The sequence below is a fragment of the Lethenteron reissneri genome, chromosome 69, assembly GCF_015708825.2.
Source record: "Lethenteron reissneri isolate LAM-NWPU_2019-01 chromosome 69, ASM1570882v1, whole genome shotgun sequence".
Lineage (NCBI taxonomy): Eukaryota > Metazoa > Chordata > Hyperoartia > Petromyzontiformes > Petromyzontidae > Lethenteron > Lethenteron reissneri.
Genome location: NC_083847.1, coordinates 9,058,951 through 9,082,342, shown reverse-complemented (window position 1 = coordinate 9,082,342; position 23,392 = coordinate 9,058,951). Strand labels below are relative to the sequence as shown.

General features: G+C 48.1%; 2 protein-coding genes and 1 long non-coding RNA gene across 3 annotated transcripts; 1 reads left to right on the top strand and 2 right to left on the bottom strand.

Annotated features, from left to right (window-relative positions):
* The first annotated feature begins 49 nt into the window (after nucleotides 1–49).
* On the top strand, nucleotides 50–7,522 carry LOC133360515 (zona pellucida sperm-binding protein 4-like). The gene is made up of 11 exons (XM_061579296.1): nucleotides 50–173; nucleotides 1,431–1,552; nucleotides 2,923–3,037; nucleotides 3,656–3,790; nucleotides 3,950–4,128; nucleotides 4,445–4,542; nucleotides 4,932–5,059; nucleotides 5,970–6,159; nucleotides 6,623–6,758; nucleotides 6,895–6,988; nucleotides 7,263–7,522. The coding sequence occupies exons 3-11, from the start codon at nucleotides 2,959–2,961 to the stop codon at nucleotides 7,520–7,522; spliced, it is 1,299 nt and encodes a 432-aa protein (XP_061435280.1). The 5' UTR covers nucleotides 50–173; nucleotides 1,431–1,552; nucleotides 2,923–2,958.
* An 11,328-nt stretch (nucleotides 7,523–18,850) lies between these two features.
* Nucleotides 18,851–19,907, bottom strand: LOC133360601 (uncharacterized). Its single transcript, XR_009757282.1, has 3 exons — nucleotides 19,826–19,907; nucleotides 19,351–19,445; nucleotides 18,851–18,958 (listed from the first exon to the last, which is right to left on the bottom strand). It is a non-coding gene; the product is annotated as an uncharacterized LOC133360601 (long non-coding RNA).
* A 41-nt stretch (nucleotides 19,908–19,948) lies between these two features.
* On the bottom strand, nucleotides 19,949–23,208 carry LOC133360699 (zona pellucida sperm-binding protein 3-like). Its single transcript, XM_061579488.1, has 6 exons — nucleotides 23,182–23,208; nucleotides 22,457–22,744; nucleotides 21,915–22,031; nucleotides 21,243–21,342; nucleotides 20,473–20,650; nucleotides 19,949–20,156 (listed from the first exon to the last, which is right to left on the bottom strand). Exons 1-6 carry the CDS (start codon nucleotides 23,206–23,208, stop codon nucleotides 19,949–19,951), a joined length of 918 nt encoding a protein of 305 aa, XP_061435472.1.
* Nucleotides 23,209–23,392: the final 184 nt, after the last annotated feature.

Genomic DNA, 23,392 nt, shown 5'->3' with positions numbered 1-23,392 from the left:
AGCAACCGTCGCGGGCTGTTTTTTAATTGCTCCGTAAGGTGTAGTTGATGTTGACGTTTCAACTTCTGAACTGCCTCCCCCAGGTCTGCTGAAGCAATGCATCTCCTCCACCCTGGGTTTTTCTGTGGGATGGAGCAGCTCTTCTCGCAGTGACTACCGTGTCTTTGTACGGAGTGAGTCCACGAGCTTTCACTTAAATCGTGATGACGTAATTGACCATCTTGATCCATTGTATGATTGACTCTATGATGCTTCTCAAGGATACTATCAAATTGATTCGGGGCTGAGATTCTCTGGCCAGTTGTTTGGTCCCAACTGCTTCAATTTCTCTTATTTGGTGTCGATTTTAGGTTTTTTGATTAATGCTGTGTTGTGGAATGTAATTCGCATGAACGATGGAACATTTAACCTGGGATTCAAAGCATGCTAATGTATTGGCGTCGGGGTTCATTTCAACTAGTCTAATACATCAGACTATGACGAGAATCAGAACGTATTCTTCCATAAGATAATTGCATGTTTACTAGACGAGTGAATCCCTTCGTCTTGGTTCTTTCGGTAAAGTCACGTAGAAGGAAAATAACAAAATAATAAAAATAAAACATAATAAAATAATTCTCACTGGTTCGGCCACAACGCAAGCAGCCGTTTTCATGTGGAGAACAGGTCTGTCAAGTAGACAGAGTGAATGGCACGCCCCAGGCTTGGAGCGACTATTTATGCTGGGATGGAGGGGCGAAGAGCGCCTTGACAAAATAATTTCCATATCAAGAGGAATTTGGCATATTTATGGGAAATGCATACATGCGATTGGTACTACTTGTGAAATGCGTAGGAGGATTGGCGAGGGGTTTAAAGTCAGTATGCCCATGCATTATGCAGGATTAGCAGGATCAAAGGGAGGGAGTAAGATTAGAATTAATAAAGGAAGGAATGTTAATAATATGGCGCCGCAGCAACTAATATGCTTTTAGACTGTGAATCCCTTATTAATCGATACACCTCCCCCTTGCTTGCCTGCACAATGGGCTCTCCCTTTCATTGGACCATTTCATGCAAGGTGGTACCTTCTGTTATAAACTGAACCTGGTGACTCCTGTCAGACTCTGGTTCTCTACTCGCATCGTCTGCATTTCCCACCGGAGTCCTCCGTTGACGACTTGGGAGATCTTGTCGCTGAATCTGACACGCAGCCTTATTTACTAGCAACTATTAGACGAGGTCGTTGTGCCGGTTTGGGAGTACCGTAACTCCAACGGTGTATTGAGGATCCTGTGTCCTAGAAACGTTCCGGGTACTGTGGAGATTTCCTATTCGCGTTCACACTGACACCATACTTTGTTGTTCTCTTTGCAGTCACGCTGCACACATGAACTTGTGGTGCGCAATCCAGATGCATGTTTTTCTAACTTTGTTCTTGATGTCTCCAGCGGTGCGGAATGAGGCCGTGGATGTGGAGTCTGTGCAGGGGGAGTGCGGCTTCTCCATCGCGAGGGACGGTGCTGCGCTCCACTTCACCGCTGCTGGTGATGCCTGCCACGTGCGCGTGGAGGTGAACACGAGGAGACCGTTGACTTGCGTCGATGCTAGTTCCCGCTGGGACTGCTGTGGTAGTAGTAAAATTGATGTTTCGCAATCCATAACCGATCGGCCATCACGTGCCCACCGATGTTGTCTGGCCAGAATCGAATTTGATTGTCTTTTCTGGTATTTTCCCCTCTACGTTTGCTTAGCTCGTGCCTTTATTTTTAAAGTTCAAAGTTTTTTTTTAGCTCATGCCGTCCACTCTGGAATTTGTTTTCAGATGGTTTGCATTGATTTTTCAATTTATTCCTACAATATGTTATTTCGATCATCTCTAGGTAGTAGCGCCTTTGTTTCTAGTTCATACAGCAGCTCCTTCTCTTGACTGGTATCCCTGGACAATCGATGCAATGCTCATTCCATATATCTTATCAAGGTCTTGCCATCTTTGTCTTTTCAGATTTACCTTGGTTTGCACTTTCCATTTGTGATCTTATTCATTGTAGTTTGCCATGTCGCTACATTACTCTTTAAGCCAATACTAAGTATCCTTTCTTGCCCATGGCTTTGCCTCATTGCATTGCTTTTTTGTCTTTAGTCTCCGCTTCGTCAGTCTTATCTCCAGCATAATTGTTCTCCTCCTGTGCTTAACGGTAAAGGATTTGCCATCTAGACGTCCATGTCACCAAGTGGCCACCTTGATAAAGGCATTGTGTGAGTTTTAACTCTTACATCACACAAATTACACGACAAAACAAGCTTTCAGTTTGTGTATTTCACGCCTGCTAATGGATGCAGCATTCGCGATACTATTCAATGCAAAGAAGGGACTCGGAGCAGTTTGATGCTTGGTATAGAATCAACGGCACTATATTGCTACAGACCAACGTAGATGTAAGAGAATATTGCACACGGGGCTTACTTGGACATGTATGATCTACAACAGCAAAATGTAAGTGGCAGACCTAACCAACATACGAGCTTTGTGCCAGAAATATGTGCACTACTTGAGGTTGCTTGCAGAAGACATAAGTCTTGTGAAGGGTGGTAATTTGTGAGTGCTATGTTTGTGGGAAGAGTAATGGCGGTTTTGTGGCAAGCTGAATATGGAAACTGTATTACAAACGGAGCAGCGCAGCATCCGTTTGTACAATAACAAGGGTTAACCTGGGAAGGTGATTTTGGACCCAGGAATGCACCCCCCCCCCCCCCACGTGTGGTCTACCTGCCTTAATTTGGGTGCTAGGTGGTGGCGGGTTTCCCATTTGACAGTTTTACTTGTCATTAGCCTGGCCTCGCCCAACAATGTCGAATGCACTAAATCTACTGATTTGTTTAAGCCTTCATGGATCACTGGCCCCGAGTCCGATGTTGAGGGCTGCTTGCTGATTTCATCAGGATGGCAGGAGGAAGATCCAGGTGGAGCTGCAGGAGATGCGGCAGGGGCTGAATGGACTCGTCTGGGCTTTCACCATCGACTGCCCTGAAAACCTAAGATCGGCGAGAGCTGGCGGTGAGTACCTTGACTTGACTCTGCTAATCGGACCCACAGACTGCACTACCTCTGACTTGGTGCTCTAGAATGGGTCTGCTGGGTCAACAGCTGCCTTTTTTGTTTCGACCTAGATCATCTCTCCTGGTGCTTTTGCAATAATGCGCTTGCATTTCCTGCAAATGCGTTTCATGCCCTTGGCTTTTATTGGACAAACTTGCAGCTTGAATCCTTTTCCGATGCACTTTCCCCCAATGGCTGATTGCAATAGTTGCACCATATTAACGCATTTTCCTAAAACACTGCTGGTTGGTGCTGCCCTGGGTCTTTAGGATTCATTTGACCATGCTTCACCACGCTGCTCCTTGTTGGCCGAGGTTGAGTGGCACTAACCTTCAATGCAACAAATTGTTCTGCACTGCCAGAGCCTTTAACAGCCAGTGAGCAACGTGTTTGCCCATCTTTGCTGTACACTCAACCCTGCTCCGCTTCTGAGATTGCGTGCATTGCCCGGGTGATTTTGTCATGTGCCAAGTAACACGCCTTAACATACATGACACGTGGCTCAAACGATGCCGTTTTATTTTAAGTACGTATGGGGTTTTGTACGATGACCTGTTGTGCTCCTGCTGCTGTTAGAGATCGCCACGTGCTCTGGTCAGAGCAGGAACTTCCCATGCAACTCTGTGCAGAGTGTCCCGAGCGCGGACATCTGTGCACAGAGTGGCTGCTGCTACGACCCCACTCTACGCCGCTGCTTCTACAGTGAAGCTGGTACGTAGCTGACTCAAAACAGAGGTTCCATAATTCACTACCTAAACTAGGCTCTTGCTTTGAGGTTCTATGTTGGCACAGTAGCATCCTGCTGTGCTGGTTCCCTGAACTTGTTCTGTCACCGAACTCTCCATTACCCTCCTGCCATGCGCCACCCAGTGTGCACCACAGATGGGCGCTTTGTGGTGCCCGTGTCTCGGAACCTAACGTCTCCGCCGCTGGACCTGAGCACCGTGCACCTGACTGCCGGTAGCGGTGCGCAGTGCAGCCCCGTGCTGGTGTCTGCAGACCTTGCAGTCTTTGACGTACCCATGGCAGCGTGTGGTGCCACTGTGCAGGTACTGGGCTCCTGGACTCTGCTTTGCCCTGCCCACATCCTGATGGTTGTTGTTTGACCTTGTTGAAGTGCTGCATCAGGACCCTTCCTGATGCACAACTCCTTGATGTGCAGAGAACAATCATGCACGAGTTGCTAATGAACAACAGGGTCACTTTATGATTGAGCTTCAAATGAATCGAGTGCCAAAGCAGAATTTAGGGGGATTCTAATATATAATTTGTAGCAAATTGTGAGCAATTTGGACTCCTGGCCAGTACCGCTTGATCACTCAATAGCATTATCGTTTTGTGTGAACTACTGTTTGGTGTGTCCAGTGGAGTGGGCAGGAGCTCGTGTACGAGTTAATGTTGGTCTCCGAGCGGGAGCTCTGCGTCGATGGAAGCGTCGCCATTACCAAGTCGTCCACATACAAGTAAGCACTGCAAGTGCTGTGCTCGTGAAGGTCAAGCATGAGTCTTGCAGAGGAGACCAACCCCCATCAATGGCCACTGTCCCTGCGACATTAAATATTTGCAGCATATCCCTGCAGAACCGTGAGCAATCTGTGCTTCCATATTCAACGGTTTACTTATTAAATTGGGACATTCGACACACAAGGGCGACTTTTCCTCGTCACAGGATCTTTAACATCTTGAAGTAGTAGGAATATGGTTTATGGCTAATTTAAACACGGTTTCAACCAAAGTGGTCACTTCACTGGTACGTCTGCAAAGCACCCTGTCTGCTGTGTGGCTCCTGCAATCTCTTGCTGCCGTGAGGGCGTTGTGCATGACCTTTTGATGGGTGGTGTTTGTTTACCAGGATGGTTCTTCAATGCCGCTTCCTTGGAAGTGGAGACCTGCAGCTTGGAGTGCAGGTGAGCACTCTCCCACCGCCACCTCCAGCCACGGCCACGGGGCCCCTCTCCCTGCTGCTCCAGGTCTTCACTGGTGAGTGCTGCTCTCTCCGACACCCTGTGCAGCTCTGAGGTGGACAAATGCCACCTTGAACACGGGTTGTGATGTCGCTCTACCCAGGGAAGACTTGGGTCTATATTAGCTCTGACTCGAAGCCAGCTGAAGTCATTATTTTAGCCATTGCTCGGCTAGGAGCTCGACCCTGGTTTAATTTCCACTGATTGCAGGTTGCATGCGATTTTTGAACACATCTGCAGCATTAATCGGCATGGCTGCTAGACTTGAACTGCAAACCCCTGCAACAAACGGATAACGTGCTAGGCTGTGCTGCCAGTGTTGTGAACCTGCCAACAGAGTTCATGATTAGCCATAAGGGAACTAGAACGACTTGCACATTCTCCATGGTACGACGTGTAACTTCAAATGCTAATTTCTGCTGAGGTTTTGAATCTAGCAGCTATTGGCTTGAAATCATGTTGGTGTGGGGCCGATATTGAACGGGATGACAATGCCCCGATCAATCAAAACGGTCTCCTTGAGGGCATTGTTTACAGGAAAATTGGACTGGCTTTCTTAGCCTCATTTTTCAGATCACAATTGCTTGAACGAATGGTTGTCAATAGCTTCATTGGTTACCAATTGACTAGAGCTTGGCCAACTGTTAGCAACCGATTCCCACCCCTCCGTGTGAAACCGTGCCCCTTACAGCATCTAGACATTTAGAGATGCCGTTGTATGTAGGTGAGGGTCACAGAATTTTATTCTAAAAATACAAATAAAATATAAACCACGATGTTTATGCCAGGAACATGTTGAGATGTGCACTAGTTCAATTCAAAAGTAATGCGCACGTTTTAGGGCTTTGCCTTGTCCAATGTGCTCTAAACAGGTCCTTTACACCACTAATCCACATGCCTTGTGAACCATGTCTGCACGCTGCCAGACAACTCGTACACCACGCCGTACCAGCCCTGGCAGTACCCGCTGGTAACGCTTCTGGGAACGCCGCTCTACGTGCAGGCGTCACTGCTGCACCGCTCTGACCCCACGCTGGTGCTCTTCCTGAAGGACTGCTGGGCCACGCCCACGACAGATGCCACCGACCCCACGCAGTGGAAGCTTGTGGTGGATGGGTGAGGCTGGGTGGGGGTAGTGTTCTCTGCCACAGTAGGGCCTGCAGAGGCAACCTGGTTTTGAGGCATTGGTTGTCTCTTTTTCTTCCCCCACGTAAGCAGAGTTGTGCTAATTACGTCCCCTTGCAATGACAACGGTTCGTGTAATGGTGACTATCAAGTACTGGCGTCTAAGCAAGATTGCAGTGCCATCCCCAAATGTCGATGGCCACTGCTCCTTGGGTTCTGGATGTTAACACGGCCACCCTCTGCCTCCCAGAGCTAGTGGTTTGTACAAGGCCCGACTACATGCAGTGATGGTTGCATTGCACAGATGCACTACACATTGGCATTTGGGCTGCCTTGCTCGTCGTGAACGTGTCTTGACTAAAGCTGACCTTCATCCTTGCGTGCAGATTTAAATAAAGATGCGTGCATTCAATCTGCTTTGAATTGAGGGTAAACGGCACTTTTTCCTGTGCAGCTGCCCCGTGCAGTCTCCTTGTTGCAGTGTGTTCTTCCCTGGTGTTGCTGACCTGCCACTGCCTTCTCACTACAAGCGTCTGGCACTCCAGGCCTTCGCCTTCATGAACTCTGACCGCAGCACCACCCGTGACCTCGTGAGTGCCCGATTCTTTCCACCCATTAAAAACCAGGTTACCATGGAGGGATGACGTGTACAACTGGAGGGCAAAAGGACTACCTAAAAACATGGGAACCTTTACCTACCGGAGCGATGCATTCTGTCTGCCACAGGTTTACCTGCACTGTTCTATCGTGGTGTGCGACAGCTCCAGCCCCAACTTCCTCACCGAGTGCAATCGGCAGTGTGGACAGACGAGGCGCTACAGTGAGCAGCACCACCGCGACCTATTGACTATTGTGCTTGCTTACCCAAAGCCTCGCAAAGTAACGATTTGTCAAGAGGACGAAGGGGTTTTAATGTTACTATGTTATCGTTTATATTTAGAGTGCATTTGCTGTGACCTTTGCGGACTGGTTTCACGACCCGTGGCATGCCATAATTACCTACTCGTTTGATTTTCTGGGGAACTTGACCTGCAGCATATGATGTCCTTTCGTATGGGCCAGTTGTCATCAACCGATTTCTGTTCTTGTTCCAGAGCGCAGCGGCATCTCTGACGCTTCCAGCGTGGTAGGAAAGCACGTGGTGTCGCTGCAGGGCCCCGTGCTCTTTGAAGAAGCTCCTGTTAACGACGCTGCTCTGCTGTTGCTGGAGACTCCCTCTTCGTCGTGGGCCTCGGCTGGGACTCTGTCCATTCTCCTCGTTATTGCCACAGCCGTCATTGCGCTCCTGTCTGCTGCCATTGCTGTCAGGAGGCGCAGGAGCCGGGCTGTGGCGCTCGACGGAAGTAACTATTGATTACTTGTGATTGCTGGAACTTGCATGTCTTGCTGACCATTGTCAAAAATAAAATTCTTAAATTCGCTACTGCTGTTCTGACCTTTCACGAGGATTGTATGTGTGCATATTATGTAGGCAGTGTTAGTGCTGCATTTGGCCACGTTTCTTCCCCAAGGCAAGTCCCTCGCGAGCAGCAACGTGTACCAAGGTTTGGGCCTTTGGCTTAAAACAAGAGCACCTTGCCATGCTTAAAGAATCAATCCAGGTTTCTTTTATTTTTGACCTAATGAATCCTTTTACCCAAACACGCAAATGTGGACATTATGTTCCAGAGACGATTTTGTCTGTCACACGGACAAACTATTTCAAAGGAACATCAAGAATGTGGGGCAAGGGAGGAGAAACGGAATACTGCCAACTTTAACTAGCTTTAAGTAAAGGTTGGGTTGACCTTGGTTGTAGCATTACAAAGCATCTGTCTGCATTGCCAAAAGTGCTCTACCCCTGGAAAAGACAACCACAACGCTAATGGAGGCTTGACTAGACATTCTTTGTGGCCTTGTGCACAAGTGGCTTGTTACTTCAGATCCCTGCGTTCTGAAGCAGTGACGCATCCGTCTATCTGCATTGGGGTGAATGCTGGATAAACTCTGCCTGGGTTCGTCAACGTTTAACTCCTTAGGCATGACCACCCCCCCCCAGTTTAATCACATTTTCCTATTACATCGAATAAGGAATAACAATTTAAATTTTAATAAAACATTGTATTTAAAGAAGTAAATTTATACAAATTATATTACATGGCTCACTCAGTCACTGTAGACTGGTTGACAGTCTACAAAAGATTAATTTTTCTTGCTTTTCACTGTCGCAAACTGGTCAATCACGTAATCAAAATCTTTTTTTCCAATGTTTCACTTTCAACGCTAAGAAGAGCAAGATCGCTGAGACGATCTTGTCCCATTGAAGCACGCAAATACGACAAGTTTCAATTTGCTGAACGACCACTCACAGCTTGCAATTGAAACTGCTATTGTTAATAAAATTTGCAGTGAATTCGGAAATATGTCGTCACTATAAAACTAAAGATCCAAAAGAGTTTCTGGTAGAACTTAATTCCGGTTACTGAGCAGCATTTTGCAATCTCCAATCTCTGAAAAGTTCGTGCGCCATTGTCGGTGTCATAGAAATTTCAATCTACAATATCGGCGAATTGCATTGACATCTGTAGGATAGAAGAGTTTTGACGTCCAGCAGAAATCCATATTTTGTGTTCAGGTCTATCAGTCGTAAAAACCGTGTGACATCTGAAGTCGATAAAGTACGCTCTTCATAACGCGCACAATTTCTTCTGCTGAAAGTCCTGCATCTCTTGCCAGTTCTCCTGGCATCTTCTGTCCACATCGATCCCCCAGGCTGTGCATCTTGTTTTGGCATTTTCTACAGCAACTTGGCTCAAATCACGAAGCTTGACAAATTCATGCTCCAAAGATTCAAGATCAGTTGCTGCTTCCTTGAAGCTCATAGTAGGATCCTGTTGTATCTATGCCCCGTTTTCCAAAAATTCCTGTAAGCGCTTCTGAACACGATACATTTTTCCAAGAATGACATTCTAGAAATGTAATAACTATGAAGTTAAAATTTAATGCGCATGCCTGTAACTGTTCTGCATCGCTTCTGGTTTCAGGCGTCATAGTTACGTCCTCCGAAAATTTGTCGAGCAGCCCTACGAGTTCATCCAGTCCTTCATAGATAGCTTTAACAGCTTCTGATCGTGCACTCCAGCATGTTTCAGACTCCCGTTTTACTGTGATGGGCACAGCTTTGTTTTAACTCTTCCCAACGAATTGTTGAACGAGAGAAAAACAAATATATACTTTCAACTGTTCCAAAAAATGTGACGAAATGTGGATCCTGTTTAGCTGAGTGTACTCCTGCTAAGTTTAAGCTGTGGTTGTCACAGTTGACAAACAATGCTCTGTGATTTGTCACATTCGTTGTTAAGGCCGGATATATGCCCAGTCATCACAGCAGCATTGTCATAACATTGTGCCTGACAGTCGGCTAGAGGTATGTTGTCAGATTTCAGTCTTTCGACGATGACTCTCGGTTTGCTGCATCTTTTGCATGTATATCGATATAACCTAAAAAAAAATATTTGATAGTTTTTTAGTTTTAAAATCCACATCCACAAATCTTATGACCTGAGAAAGCTGTTCCCGATGTACTAGATCAGGAGTTGAGTCAAGTAAGATACTGTAGTACTTGTTTTTCCTGATATCATTCAACAATTGGTTAATTGTTTTTTACCCTTCTATCTGGCAACAAAACTGACACCTTTTTACAAGGAGTCATGTTTGCATAGACCGCAATACCTGCAGTCATAATACAAACAAAAGAACTAGCTAAATAAATAAATAAACATCGACGTTTCGGGCGCAACACAAGCGTCCGTCATCAGGTGGGACAACCACAGAAAAAAACAGTTGCTAAAGTAGGCAAAATAACTGCTAGTAACAGGGGGTTATATAGATGAGGGAGGGAGGGAGGGGGGTGTAGCCAAGGATAAAGAGGGTAGGGGGGGGAAGCAAAAATGACATTGACGGCAGATAACCTGAGGAGCAGGGAGCGGTAAATGACCTGCGCTGCAAGCTCGACATGCAACGGCAAATTTCCGAATGATGGGAATGAGCAGGGCTGGGTGTAAGAGACTGTAGATGCGGACATTAAGGCAAACCATGAAGCAGTTAAGGTTTTACCTGGTTAATAACATCCTTCCAATGATTGCTCAATTTGTATCCATCTTCTCGGATGAAGTTACGTCTATGTTTATATATCTGGATGACGTCATGTGTGTGTGTAGACCCACGTGGTAGTGACGCTCCCGGCATAGTGACGTCACACGTGTGAGTGTGTACACAGTAGTAATAATACAATCATTACATCACCCTCCCCCATGTAAAAAAACAGCCATCCTGGCTGTGACAATACAGAAAAAACAGTCTCCAACAACAACATCAATAAATAACCGGCGACGATAATAATTACCGCGAGAACATATGTACACACACCGAGAGGGGGGAAGGGTAAAACGTATGGAACGAGGGGAACCAACAATAAACACATGTTCACCGAGAATAACTGGTCAACCCACTTTTCCCTCAGCACAGCCCATCCATGTGAAAATGTATGCACGGACCGACATGTTAATGTGACTGTTCGACAACGGTGTAAGCAATCAACAAGGCGTCAGAGTCATGCACAGCGGCCAGTCTTTCGAAGGAGTTCGCGTGGCCGAGCCCTCAGGGGAGGCAAGCACGCTCTCCCTGGAGGTCCCGGGGGAACTTGAAAAAGGCCCAAAGAGGGCACGGCCCCTCCCCAGGAGTTGGGCAACAGGATGAGCAGGAGTGATGTACGGGCGCTCCAATGAACTAAAATACATAGATTTCGACGCGTTGGATGCGCAACCAACACCGGTAATCAAACCAAATTCAGACAACCACCCCATGGATGGCAGGGTCTCACACCGCTCTGCACCGTTCCACCCCACAGGTGGCAATAGGGCGAAGACCGAAAGTCTAACACCCACCTACACACACTGCTTAACATTCGGAGGTCTCCCTACGTCCCAGGTCGAGAAGTCGCACTTTAGGGTCGACCCATGTGCTGGCTGAAGGAAGTCACGCTTCAAGGTCGAGCCAGTAAACTGCACCCAAAGGTACAACGTTGGATGTTGTACAACATCCCGGGTCAAGGAAGTCATGCTTCCAGGCTGACCCATGTACTGGGCAAAAAAGTCTCACTTCAGGGATGCCCCAGTATCTACATTTTTTGTGAAAATATGTGAAATCGACATGGCACAAAAAAAAATGCCTGCTCTTGCCCAGAAATAGTTCACACGTGCAACCCAAACATCTCCGAGGCCACCCGTGTACGTACAAAATGGCGGCCACATGCGCAACCCGCGTCCCCACAGCTTCCCGCACACGCCCAAAATGGCGGCCCGGCGCATGAACATCGCTGTGGTTATCTGCACGTGCACAAAATGGCGGCCCAACGCACGAACATCTGCGCGGTTTCCCACGCACGTAAAAAAAAATGGCGGCCCAACGCGCAACCATCGCCGCAGCTCCCGCGCGCGCACAAAATGGCGGCCATATGCTCAAACCGCATCTCCAAGGCTACCCGTGCTCGTACAAAGTGGCGGCCGCACCCCCGAACCGCATTTCCGTGGTTTCCCGCGCTTGCGTCCTAGCAGCATTCACTGAGGACCACCACAGACATTACGTGTCACCCGTTAGCACCCCGCGACTTTCCGACGTGGCGTCTCCATCCTAAAACCGTGCACGTCGGCCATATCGGGGGAAAATTCCATGTTACCACCCCACCGCCTTTCCGACGCGTCACAACCAGTTTCACGCGTCAGCCGTATCGGGGGGGAATTTTAAAGCGTGTCTCTCACCAGGCTCGCATTTCAGCGTTCGGCTGTACAAAATCGAGACAGAGAGCACACATCGATCACTCTCTCGGAGACTCGCATTGCATCATGCGGCTGTACACAATCGAGCTGGGAGGACACATCGGTCACTCTCTCCAAGACTCGCATTGCAGCAATCGGCTGTACACAATCGAGCGGAGAGAGCGATGCCATCTGGTGGCAATCCACAGCCCAACGCACTCCTGAACCACACAGAACCCAAGGGGCACCCTCGAACCCATCAGCGAGTTCGAACCACACCGGTCATGTCATTCAAAAATCCTACACAACTGCAACCATGGGATTTCCACGGGGCTTTGGCACCCAACTCAAGAAACACACAACATTCAGTCATCCCACACACAATCGCAATTTCACAAAATCACAACACATACAAGCAATACCCCAGACAATCCGTACATAGTAAATAATCACAAGCAAGTACCCAACAGTCCATACACTCTCGAGCAAGGATCGATACAGTCTATACATTGATAACAATCACGAACAAAGCTCCATACAGTTTGTACCTTGGCAACAATGACGATCAAAGTTTCTGACAGTCACACATTGACAACGATCACAATCAAAGTTTCTGACAGTCACACATGAACAATCACGAGCAAAGCTCCATACAGTATACCCAATAACAATCGCGACTCCGCAACAACATAAACGATGTAACAACGCGAGTCATTAACACGGCAACCCACAGGACGTCAACGGAGCTCGGGACACCCGACAACGAATAAATCATTAACTGCCCCATCAAGATAACGATTCCGATGCCGTAACCGCACACACAAAAAAATCCACAGCAACACACGAGCACAGACGCCGCGTTCATTCTACACTCACACAGCCAGAAAAACACGTACCACAGCCCAGCAAGCAAAATACAACAACACGCAAACGCAACCCGGCATGCGTAAGATGGGTGACGTGTGTTTTTAGGGCTGGGTGCATTGTGTCACGACTCGCCTTAGAGGCTGTGAGCATGGCAGGGTGGAACTTGAAGAATCTTGGATGGTGAGCACGGCATCCTCTTGCGACAGGATGCCACCGAGACGGCCGAAGATCTCCCTCCGCAGGTGTTGAAAATGGCGGGAACGGCGTTCCGACCCACCGCCAAGATGGCGGCCGCGCGCGCATGGTGTGCGCACGAATTTCCAGCGCGAATTTCCCGCCCAGGCACCCGCAGCAGCGGCGGCGTCTTCTCCCCTCTAGCTCCGGCGCTCTCTCTCTCTCGATGGCAACGAAGCAGCGACGTGATGTGCGTCCTGCTTCCCCACCTGCAGCACCCTCTCCCTCCTTCACCGGGGCTGCAGACCCCGGAGCCACCCGGAAGATGATTTTCCCGCCGTCCCCGTCGTGTGAAAGCGTCCAGGTAAGTTGTAGTAATCGTGCGCATATTATACTGACTAGGATAACACCTAACGTTAGCCACTTCTAACACCAAATGCAGTGGGTTCAGTTTAGGCGCACATACTTCTTGGGAGGCAACACCCATTTATGAGAACAGTAAGTATTATAACACTGTACATTACACATAGGGTGGTGACCACCAACCTACTCTAGCGTGACCCAGCCAGGTGGGCTACTGGCAGGTCCGCTGACTGGAGGCTTGACTCTTCTTGGCGTCTTCACGATGCATCTTCATTCTTGGCATGGGCATCCTCGAACCTCGTGAGGAGGCTGCTTATATGGGCCACTGCTTGCCCAGGCCCCACCCCGGCTATGCCTCCCTTCGAGAACCCTCTCGAAGCCCCCCCCCCCTGCTGTCCACGTGCCCCCCGAGGTGCCCCCTGGGCCACGGCCACCCACTGGGATCCAGTCACGTGTTCAGCCGGGATCACAGAGCGTGCCACGACCTTACACCACCCCCGTGGTCTCCCGAGTCCAGAACCGGCCCTGACGTCATTCCCGCCGACAGCCGGGATGACGTCATGTGTGTGTGTAGACCCACGTGGTAGTGACTCTCCCGGCGTAGTGACGTCACACGTGTGCGTGTGTACACAGTAGTGATGCTACAATCACGACATATGTCATGCGATCAGAAGAAAAGTGAGTGTATTCACTAGAGAACCACTCTAAAAAGCTGCATCAGTCCAGCGATCGTCAAATGCGATTGAAGCAAGAGCATAATACGTATATCACCCTATTCAGTCTTCGAGATTGCAGTGGTATGATCCAGTAAATACAGTAACTGTTTACAGTCGGATATTTGTTTTGTCTGCTTGCATGTGTATTGGTCAAATTCCGAGTATTTTTTTTAAACACAAAAAAAATACACACACCAAACAATATGCCATACAAAAATTTCCCAACATTTTTTCGATTTTAAATAACTACGTGATTATCGGGCACACCCTTCCCCATTAAGACACCGGATAATCTATTGTAGTTGGGAGTCTGGGCTGGAAACGGTTTATGACCTCTTGCATGCAAACGGGAGGGTGATGTCTTTAAAAAGTTTGTGGATGCTATAATATCCCCACCTCTCAATTTCAGAGACTTTCAGATTAGAGATGCCATTAATAAATCCCTCGTTCAGAAGCATGGGGCTTTAGTTTATCCAATCATTGACTGGTTTTAAGCACCAAAGGGTTAAATAGACATTTCGAGACTAATTAACTCAAGGGAGAAGGGGTTTCTGTCATTAGCTTTGGGTCCAAGAAACTGTGGGACAGGTTTGTGCCCTATGAGATTATGCAGCAGAGATATGGACAGATCTGGCGAGCCCCAAGAGTTGGTCCAAGAGCTCTCTCACTTAAGACAGTTTAAATTCACACACGAGCATACCTGACGAATGAGGAAAAAAATAATTCATGGAGGTCTCACCAGGCTGCCCAAGGTGCCCTGGTCACGGTACAAACATATCCCCAGGCCTTCTGGCTCTGCCTAGATTTTGCAAAACTCCATGAGATGATAAGCTTTTTGTTAATGATCTATGTGGCACAAACATCTCCTCGTCCGTAGGAGACCCTTTGGGGGTATAAACGTGGCACGGTAACGAGACCTCAACATTCCCTGCTCCAGACTTTCACATCATAGCACGAAAGACTACATTTGTCAACTGGAAGGATCACGCGCCCCACTTATGAAAATAACGCCTTGCACATGCAGTCTCTCCAGTGTTACCGCTTGTTCAAAGTGGAGAGACCAAGTACTATGAAAGCACTTGCAAATGGCAACATCACCCCTCGCACTTTCCTGTTTTTTCGCCAGCCAGCCTAGGCCTCCCAGCATACTGGAGCTGGCTTTTCACAATTGCTGGGTACTTTGAATTGAATCCAGGCCCGTTTTTCCTCTGTGGCGGCTGTGGCGAGAACGTCAATGCAAAGTCAGTCCAATGCAACGGTTGTAAAGCTAGGTACCACAAACGCTGCACTACTTTAGCCCGCACCCCCAGTTCAACAACTCCACCTTGCACAACCACACAAGTGTAGTGACACAGCATCCCAGGGTCTTCAGATGGCTGGTCGTGGGTCTTGGGTCTTGAGTTACAACTGGGCCCCGATCGTCCAGGGAGCTCTCCTTTTATGCCTGGTCCAACGAGGGGTGGGGCCGTGTGCGCCACCAGACATCCCACAGAGCACACACAGCCCCCCCCCGTTGGCGGCGCCCAGGGGATTAAGCGCCTGGGAACTCAACGCCTGGCGCCCAGAGGCTTAAGCGTCTGGACCCCCTGGGAACCCAGCGCCTGGCGCCCAGAGGCTTACGCGTCTGGACTCGCCTGGGATCCCAGAGCCCCCAGCAGCCCCTCCCTTCTTATGTCACTACACAAGCACCACCACAAAACTCTGGTCTGGGACCAACTTGCCCAAGCATGGGAATTGGTGTATTCATGCTATTTGAACGTATATACTTTGTATAGTGTAATTTATGTACCTTCAAGATACTATGCACTCCCATAGCTTGTATTGTTGGTTGTTGTAACTTTGGACATGCATCAAATGGACAGAGCTTCTGAGCTCACATCCCGAGGATGACTAAACACGTTCCTTCGTCACATGGTGCCGAGCCCACCCGAAGCACTCTATGAAATGCAAATCGAGGGCGTGGCTATGCAAGACAGATCACCAATCCTTGGTGGGCAGTGTGGAACTGTTGTTCCTCTCTTGCCAAACAGGGACAGTGGACTCGATGGGACAGTGTGGAGAGGAGGAAGATCAGCTGGAAGGATCTGTGGGCCATGGAAGCGAGGCGGTTGAGCTTTTCCATCAGAGCAACATATGACGTCCTTCTAACACCTGTTAATCTTCACCAATGGTATGGTGAAGATCCGGACTGTGCCCTCTGTTCCATGCCAGCCAACCTCAGGCACATTCTCACAGGGTGTCAAACAAGCCTCAGCCAAGGACGCTACACTTGGCATCACAACCAAGTCCTTAAAAACCTTGCATCCGCCCTGGAGGACAAGCGAGCTGCCACCAACTCCCTACCACCCCAGCAGCATCACACCCCTTACAGACGACCTTTGTCCGCAAAGGGGCTAAACCACCGAAGAGCAGCTCTACACCATTAGAGCGAGACCAGCTGCGCTTGGCCCGCGACTGGAAAATGCTAGCTGACATTGGCCGGCAACTTGTGTTTCCTCCGGAGATCGCAACCATCACCCTAAGACCTGACATGGTGCTCTGGTCCCGTTCGCTCAATAAAGGTCTTCATCATTGAGCTCACAGTACTCTGGGAGGACTCAGTAGATGAGGCTTATGAGCGAAAACATCTGCGCTATGCCGATCTAGCTCCCGAAGCACGGCATCATGGCTGGAACACAGAAGTCCGACCAGTGGAGGTGGGCTGCAGAGGTTTTGTGGCAACATCTACAACCAGACTGCTTAGAGACCTGGGAATTAAGGGCCAGAGCCAGCGTTCGGCAATCAGAGCTGTATCGGAGGCGGCAGAAGGCAGCAGTCAGTGGCTCTGGATGAAGAGGAAAGACCCCAGCTGGGCCCCAAAATGAGAGGGCCAGGAGGTATGCAGTCAACAATGCTCGACTCAGGGAGGAGGACGCCCCTGCCATGCATAGTCCCATGGGATGTTGGCTATCAACAACAAGGCAACTCCTATGACTAATTGGGAATGGGACGCAAGTGTAGGATTGATCACCATGTCGCTGGCCGCCTTTGGGGAGGGCGTATAGTATGAAAACACCCTAGGAACCAAAGGTTCACTACTGATGATGCGCTCCAAATTTCACCAGGCTCACTGTTCATGAACTCTTGGAAGTGCTTGCACAAAGGATAGTACCATCTCATCCTGTGTTCTTGGAATCTACCGGTAAGATTTTGATTTAAGGCTGTGGGCACTCTGGAAACAAATTTCCACATGTAAAATTCCAACCAGCTTAAGTACAGTATTAAATGCTCCTATTCTTTGCACGGTTGTTGCACATTATCCGTCTTTGTAATGTACCAAAAATGCCCAATTACTGCCCCGGTTGTAAACTTCTGGGGCCATTTTTCATGGCAGATTAAAGAGGCATAGGAAAGGATTTGTCAGCTTAAATTGTTCAACTGCTCCAATGCACATAACAAAGAATGACTGCGAGTTAGGACAATTGGGAATGTTTAAAAAACATTTGCCTATATTTAGGTACATCCCACTAGTCCTGCAACGCATAAACTGGAGACCACCTAATCGTTTCCATACTCGCCCTCATTAACTGGGCGATGGTGGTTACACAGTGCCCACAACACCAAACAAAGACCCCACAAGACCAGAAAAGTAATGCACCAGAGTTTTATTATCATAGGTCAAGCAAAGCAACAGAAGATCAGAAGCTCGTTTCCAATCCCTTTGAAGGAGTCGTGCGACGCCTCTTCGAAACAAACATAGCCACCGTGGCACTTGCTGCGACAGCCATCACCAGCGCAGCCACTCCCAGACCAAGGACGGGAGCAGCACCTGTAAAACAACAATTGAGAGAAAGGGCTGGTGGGCAACTGTGGAGCCGTTAAGCTTGGGTTTCCACATGCCGGAGGTTGTGGGAGCATTTGACCTATTCAAGTATTTGGTCAAGGTGCGAAAGGCGTGCTGTTCAAATATGTCACTCACCAAGGTTTGCCATTTAACACTGGTGGATGGGTTTAATTTAGCATGTCACACATATATTATTATAAACGATCACAAATCTCATTAGGTCTGTTAAACAGTTTGCCATCTTAAAACAGATTTGCATCGACGACCAAAGGACACTTGAGGAGCATAGCAATACATTTTCGGCATACCTTTAGGGCACTGCTTTAATATCCGTGTTTTGTACCTTTTCAACTAGTTATTGGGGGAAGGGGGTTGTAGTTGGATGTCATAGGCCCTTTCATAAGGGAAGAAGATGGAGTTCGAAAAACAAATTGCTTGCTCCCCAAATTGCAGAAAGTTCCGTATAGAGATCAAGTATTACAGACGGCCAATCCAAGGTCAACCTGAGAGCGTCATTGCCTCATGGAGGTCCTGGTTTGGCCTTAATTGAATCAAATGGTATGCTAACAGGTTTTACTCTTTCAGGCAATAAAACAGGTGTTAATATAGTCATACCAAATTGATACCCTTTACAAAGGAATCAAGTCTGCATTAACCACACGTACTTTTGGTGAACATGCTCCTTTAATTATGTATCGTCTTTGAAACGGATTGGTCTACACTAGACAACCTTGTTTATTGCCGAGTCCGATTCAAACCAGAAAAAGCCAAAAACAGTACAAAGACAATCCATGCATCAGAGCATTTATATCCCTGGGCGAGCAGATACATCATGGTACCTTTTTGCCAGTATCGAAGTATGAGAAGTAGCTTTTAACCGAGACTGGAAAAAAATGTGCCATGAAAGAATCTGGTAGCTTTACCTTTGGATGCAGATGTAGAAACCCGTGGCTGCTGCTGTTTTGCAGGGCTGCTTGGCTCAGCACCATCTGAGAAGGGCTTGGCAATCACGATGGGGCCCAGCATCACATCTTCCACCGCATACGACGGTCCTGAGTGAGAGTGCCACATTTGCAATGTGTCAAATGCCCAGGCTTAAGCCCATACACACCTGATGATGATTCCTTGTGTTGCAATCGAAACGCCATGCGAATTCGTGTTATTTGTATTATTTCCCTTCTACGCGACTTTACTGAAAGAACCAAGAATATGAATCCCTGCAGTCACAAAAGTATTCCTGTTTAGTTTACTTGGCACATTACAGTACTTATTTCAATTGTGATGCCTCCCACTTTTGATTGCCACCTAATACCATTATTTAGGAAAGGCTTACATAGTGAATATCGCAGTTTGGCTTTGGACACTTTCAAAGAACTTTAGGTCCCTTGATAGTCAAGGGTCTCCCGTATAAGACTAAATGTCCGATTACGACGGATGTACTCACCAGTCACTGCTGCCACATCCCTGCGCCTTCTTCCACTGGGGCACGTGGACTCGCAGCAGCTGCACACCGAGTCCGAGCCATCAGCAGAGACCCACCTGCATTGCACAAACATATACGAAGGCGCAGCTCAGTTGATGCTCCTGAATTTAGCCACGAGTGAGATTTGAACTCTGGCTACCAGGCTCAGACGAATTACGGACGTCGTATGCAGGCTTCTACAGTTGTTGCTAAACTCAAGACAAGTGCAGGCTAGGACCAATAACCACCTGAATACATCTAAACAAGAGCAGACCCGTGGGACTGCACAGGATATGTAATACCAGTTGCAGCTAGAAACTGAAGTCAGGTCTCAGGGATATTAGTTAAGCACACAGGCATGCAATAATATGTAGCCCACATGCAAGGCATGGATTGAGCTATTGGATGGAAGACACTGAAAAACAAATTGCTGGGCAATGCAAGGAAGCAGACCAACCTGTATGCAGCCGAGGGGCTGTAGGTGCAAGCTTTATTGACAGCCGTAGGAGATGTAGCAACATCTGCAACCTTCAGCTGGCAGAAGACAAAAACCTGGACCCGAGAAGAGGAAGATGGTTTCTTACTCAACCACAATGACTACCACGTGGCTAAAAAAGTGGTTTCTGTCGAGGCCTGCATAACAGTAGATCACCTGATCGCCATTGTTGGTCAACGTCGTAAGGAAGCGGAAGGAATCTATGAAGAAGCGAAGGACGTTGTCACTTTGCCGGAGCAGGAAGCCAGAAGTAAGGTGAGCATCATACGAGACTTTGCCATCCACAAGACACCTGCACAGACATCGTAGACGTATGACACGTGGCTTTAAATAGGGCAGGCCAGCAGAAGTATAATACTGCACCGAGCCCACCTCTTAAGGGGCTCCTCCCACCCGCAAACCAAAGCAGTCACCAATAACGCACATTGACCACATCTCTCATCAGTAGTGTATCGACAGACCACGTGATAAAAAGCATCAACTATACACATCAGAGCAAGATTCAGCGGCATTTCAACGTCAGGATGTTATATACTCAAGCCGTGGAATGCCACCTTCACAAGGAGCATACACATTCATCAGGTGGGATAAGGAGAGGGAAATCTCACCCAGAGTTAGAAATTATTTGGTAGCTGAGGGGAGAGTTCCTGTCCGGAACCGGGGTTGCAAAGCAGCTGACCACGAAGATCCGGAGTGGAACGTGGTTCAGTGTCTGCACGCTCGCCTCGACATGCAGAGTCTGGCCCAGCTGGTATACGGTGGAAGGTCGCGCCACACTCCAGTCGTCTTCATAAAAAAGAAACCAATTAGACAACTTCAAAAAACACAATGGCCAAGGCCGAATACAGACTAAAAGCGCTTGCTCACGCCACTGCTTGTGGAAGAATCCCAGATAAATCATGGGACCTCTTTCGCCAGTACCAAAATATGAGAATTGGTTTATCTTTTTTCTGGCAACAGGTGTTAAGATGTTAAAACACCAAACCGAAACCTTTTGCAAGGAATATTGTGCATTAAGCACAATATTTGTGGTCGGAATGCAAAAAAACTCGAAAGAAAGCCGTCTGGTGTGGACCAGTTTCAAAGACAATACATGTTATCAGAGTCTTTGTTTGCATTCTGACCAAGGATTGTGGTTAATACAGACATGATTCCTTGTAAAAAAGGAATCAGTTTTGTGTTTTAACATCTTAACACCTGTTGCCAAACAGGGGAAAACCTAGTCTTAAAACTCGGATATAGTTTAGGGACCTCGGGCATATATCTGGCCTATTTTTCAATACCAAGAAAACATCTTGAAGGGTTTATAGTCTAAACTGCCATCCTGGTAGTAGCCATGTGCATAATAGGCAATCAACGTCCTCACATCACCACTGACCGGTCATGAGCCTCAGCGTGAAGCTCAGCTGCTGCTGCATAACCTTGGCGCTGCTGAAGGGAATCCATGTGGGTTTGATGGCATTGCTGGACACGTTCCCCTTCCTGCAGTGAGGAGATCAGGCACACATTCTCGACAAACGAGCAGAGGTGGGCGATGCTCAACAGCACTAATTGCAATGCTGTTAACATCATCTTACAACGAGTAGACAAGCGAAGATATACATAACCATATTTTCAGAGTATATTTAACATCGCAACGTGCAAGACTTATATCCGACGAGGACCAAATAAGATTAAGTATGAGACTTGGCGCAATGAATGCTATGCAATGGAGTATAATTAAGGGGACCGGGGTCCACAGTATGCACGGCATGCACCACTTCAGGCGTGGACACTTGCAAGGCAGGATGTTTGAGGCAGGCCACGCCATACAGGAGCTTGATGTGAACCCATCCGTAAAGTTGGCACCAAAAACCCCCACGACAGACAGCACAGGGAGACCTTTCATCGGTGGATTAACTCGCTGTTATTTTGGCTTTATTGCAATTCAGGCCTCGCAAAGCTAAAGCACACGAAACGGCACGTAGTTTGTAAAGACCGTGGTAGAATTGCAAGCAGTTTAGCTGGACTTCAAAATTAAGAAAATGTCAACAAGAGACTGCTGGTGAACTCGCCTGGGATAGCGGCAAACGACCGGCACGGCGACGTAGTTTGTGCGGATAATGCCCGTGTTGGACGTGGGGCGGTAGTAGAGGTAGTTCTCGTAAGACAGCAGCTCTGCACTCATCTAAGGAGAAGTGGAAGACGTGGGTTTTTTTTTTACCTATTGCAATACTAGTGGAAGTAAAAACAAAAAAGCTCAAACAACTTGGTGGAAGACCCAATGCAGCAGTTCCATGGTTTAAATAATTCACCTTGCTCCTATCCACCATAAAAACCACACCCACACAAACCATGGCAGATGCCAAATCTATTATCGAAGAATAAAAACGCTCCAATGTACTACTGGTCAACTAGAACGGACGTTAACATAATAATGCAATGACCGATCTACAAATACCAAAGAGACTTCAAAGCGATAAACCCCTCTGTAATTGAAGAAGTTTTGCTCGACTCGCATGCGGAATTGTAATTCTGCATCTAAACTCGGCCAAAAAAATAAAGCAATTGGATTGCGCAGATTATGTTACAGCAGCATTAGCAGCCAGTTACCTGGAGGCTGCTGCCACAGCTTTCCAGTGCGTAGAGGAACGTCACCGTCCCAGCAAGGGCGTCGCTCCCAGTGACGGGGCAGGCTGGCACTCCCAGGGACAGGTCACTCGCCTGGGCCAGGTGACCCGTGCCGAACAGGTCCCTGCTCACGGTCAGCGTGAGCGTCGCCTCGTCACACACCACACTCACCGTGGCGGAGGTGGCCACTGCAGATGGCGGTTCCGCACGGGACGAGACGCGAGAGTTACCCAAACAGTGACACAGGTGGTCAGTGAAGCCATGAAAAGTCTGAGACGCGAGTCACAATCATCCACACGGAGCTACTAATGCTAGGGTTCCAATTCCCCAGTAGCACCTCAATAAATTTATACACGCGTTACGACAGGTTAAGAATAAGTTTTGGCAATCCACTACTGGATCAAGTCTCGCACATTGCGGTCGTCAGTTTGACCATACAGATCAGAACGGGCCGAATTAAGGCAATACCCAGGTCTACACACTTGTCGCCGACGTTAACATTACCGGGACGCAAATTCGCGTTTAGGTATATAAAACGGTGAATTAACCACCACGCCACACTACCAAACCCATCGTAAGTGCGGGTATATTATGGCATTCACATCAGTCAACACGGTAGTTGCATTGAACAACAAAACAACAAGTTTATAAATGTATATTTCGACCAAACTGCACTCACCAGAGGCAAGACATAACAACCCCAAGACCGCAAACAAAGCCCTCGTGGTCTCCATCGCAAGGACACCAAAAACCGAGACTTAGCACGGCACGAGCAGAGCCAACGCAGCTACTGTCCCGACTCGGGGCTTTTATCTGCGCCCGGCCTCATTCAGTTTCAGTAATGAGCCAATTAACTCCTCCTGCGTACGTGCCGCGCGATTGCGGTGCAGCTCTAATCTATGCACGTGCGCCGAGATC

Bases quoted from the DNA above. Each gene is read 5' to 3' on its own strand.
- LOC133360515 (XM_061579296.1), top strand. From the start codon at position 2,959: ATGCGGCAGGGGCTGAATGGACTCGTCTGGGCTTTCACCATCGACTGC. The intron at 3,791-3,949 runs GTACGTAGCTGA...TGCGCCACCCAG, and splicing joins CTGCTTCTACAGTGAAGCTG to TGTGCACCACAGATGGGCGC. The intron at 6,160-6,622 runs GTGAGGCTGGGT...TTTCCTGTGCAG, and splicing joins TGGAAGCTTGTGGTGGATGG to CTGCCCCGTGCAGTCTCCTT.
- LOC133360699 (XM_061579488.1), bottom strand. From the start codon at position 23,208: ATGGAGACCACGAGGGCTTTGTTTGCG. The intron at 20,651-21,242 runs GTCAGTGGTGAT...TTTTTTATGAAG, and splicing joins CACGCTGAGGCTCATGACCG to ACGACTGGAGTGTGGCGCGA. The intron at 20,157-20,472 runs GTGAGATTTCCC...ATGTCTGTGCAG, and splicing joins CAAATAATTTCTAACTCTGG to GTGTCTTGTGGATGGCAAAG.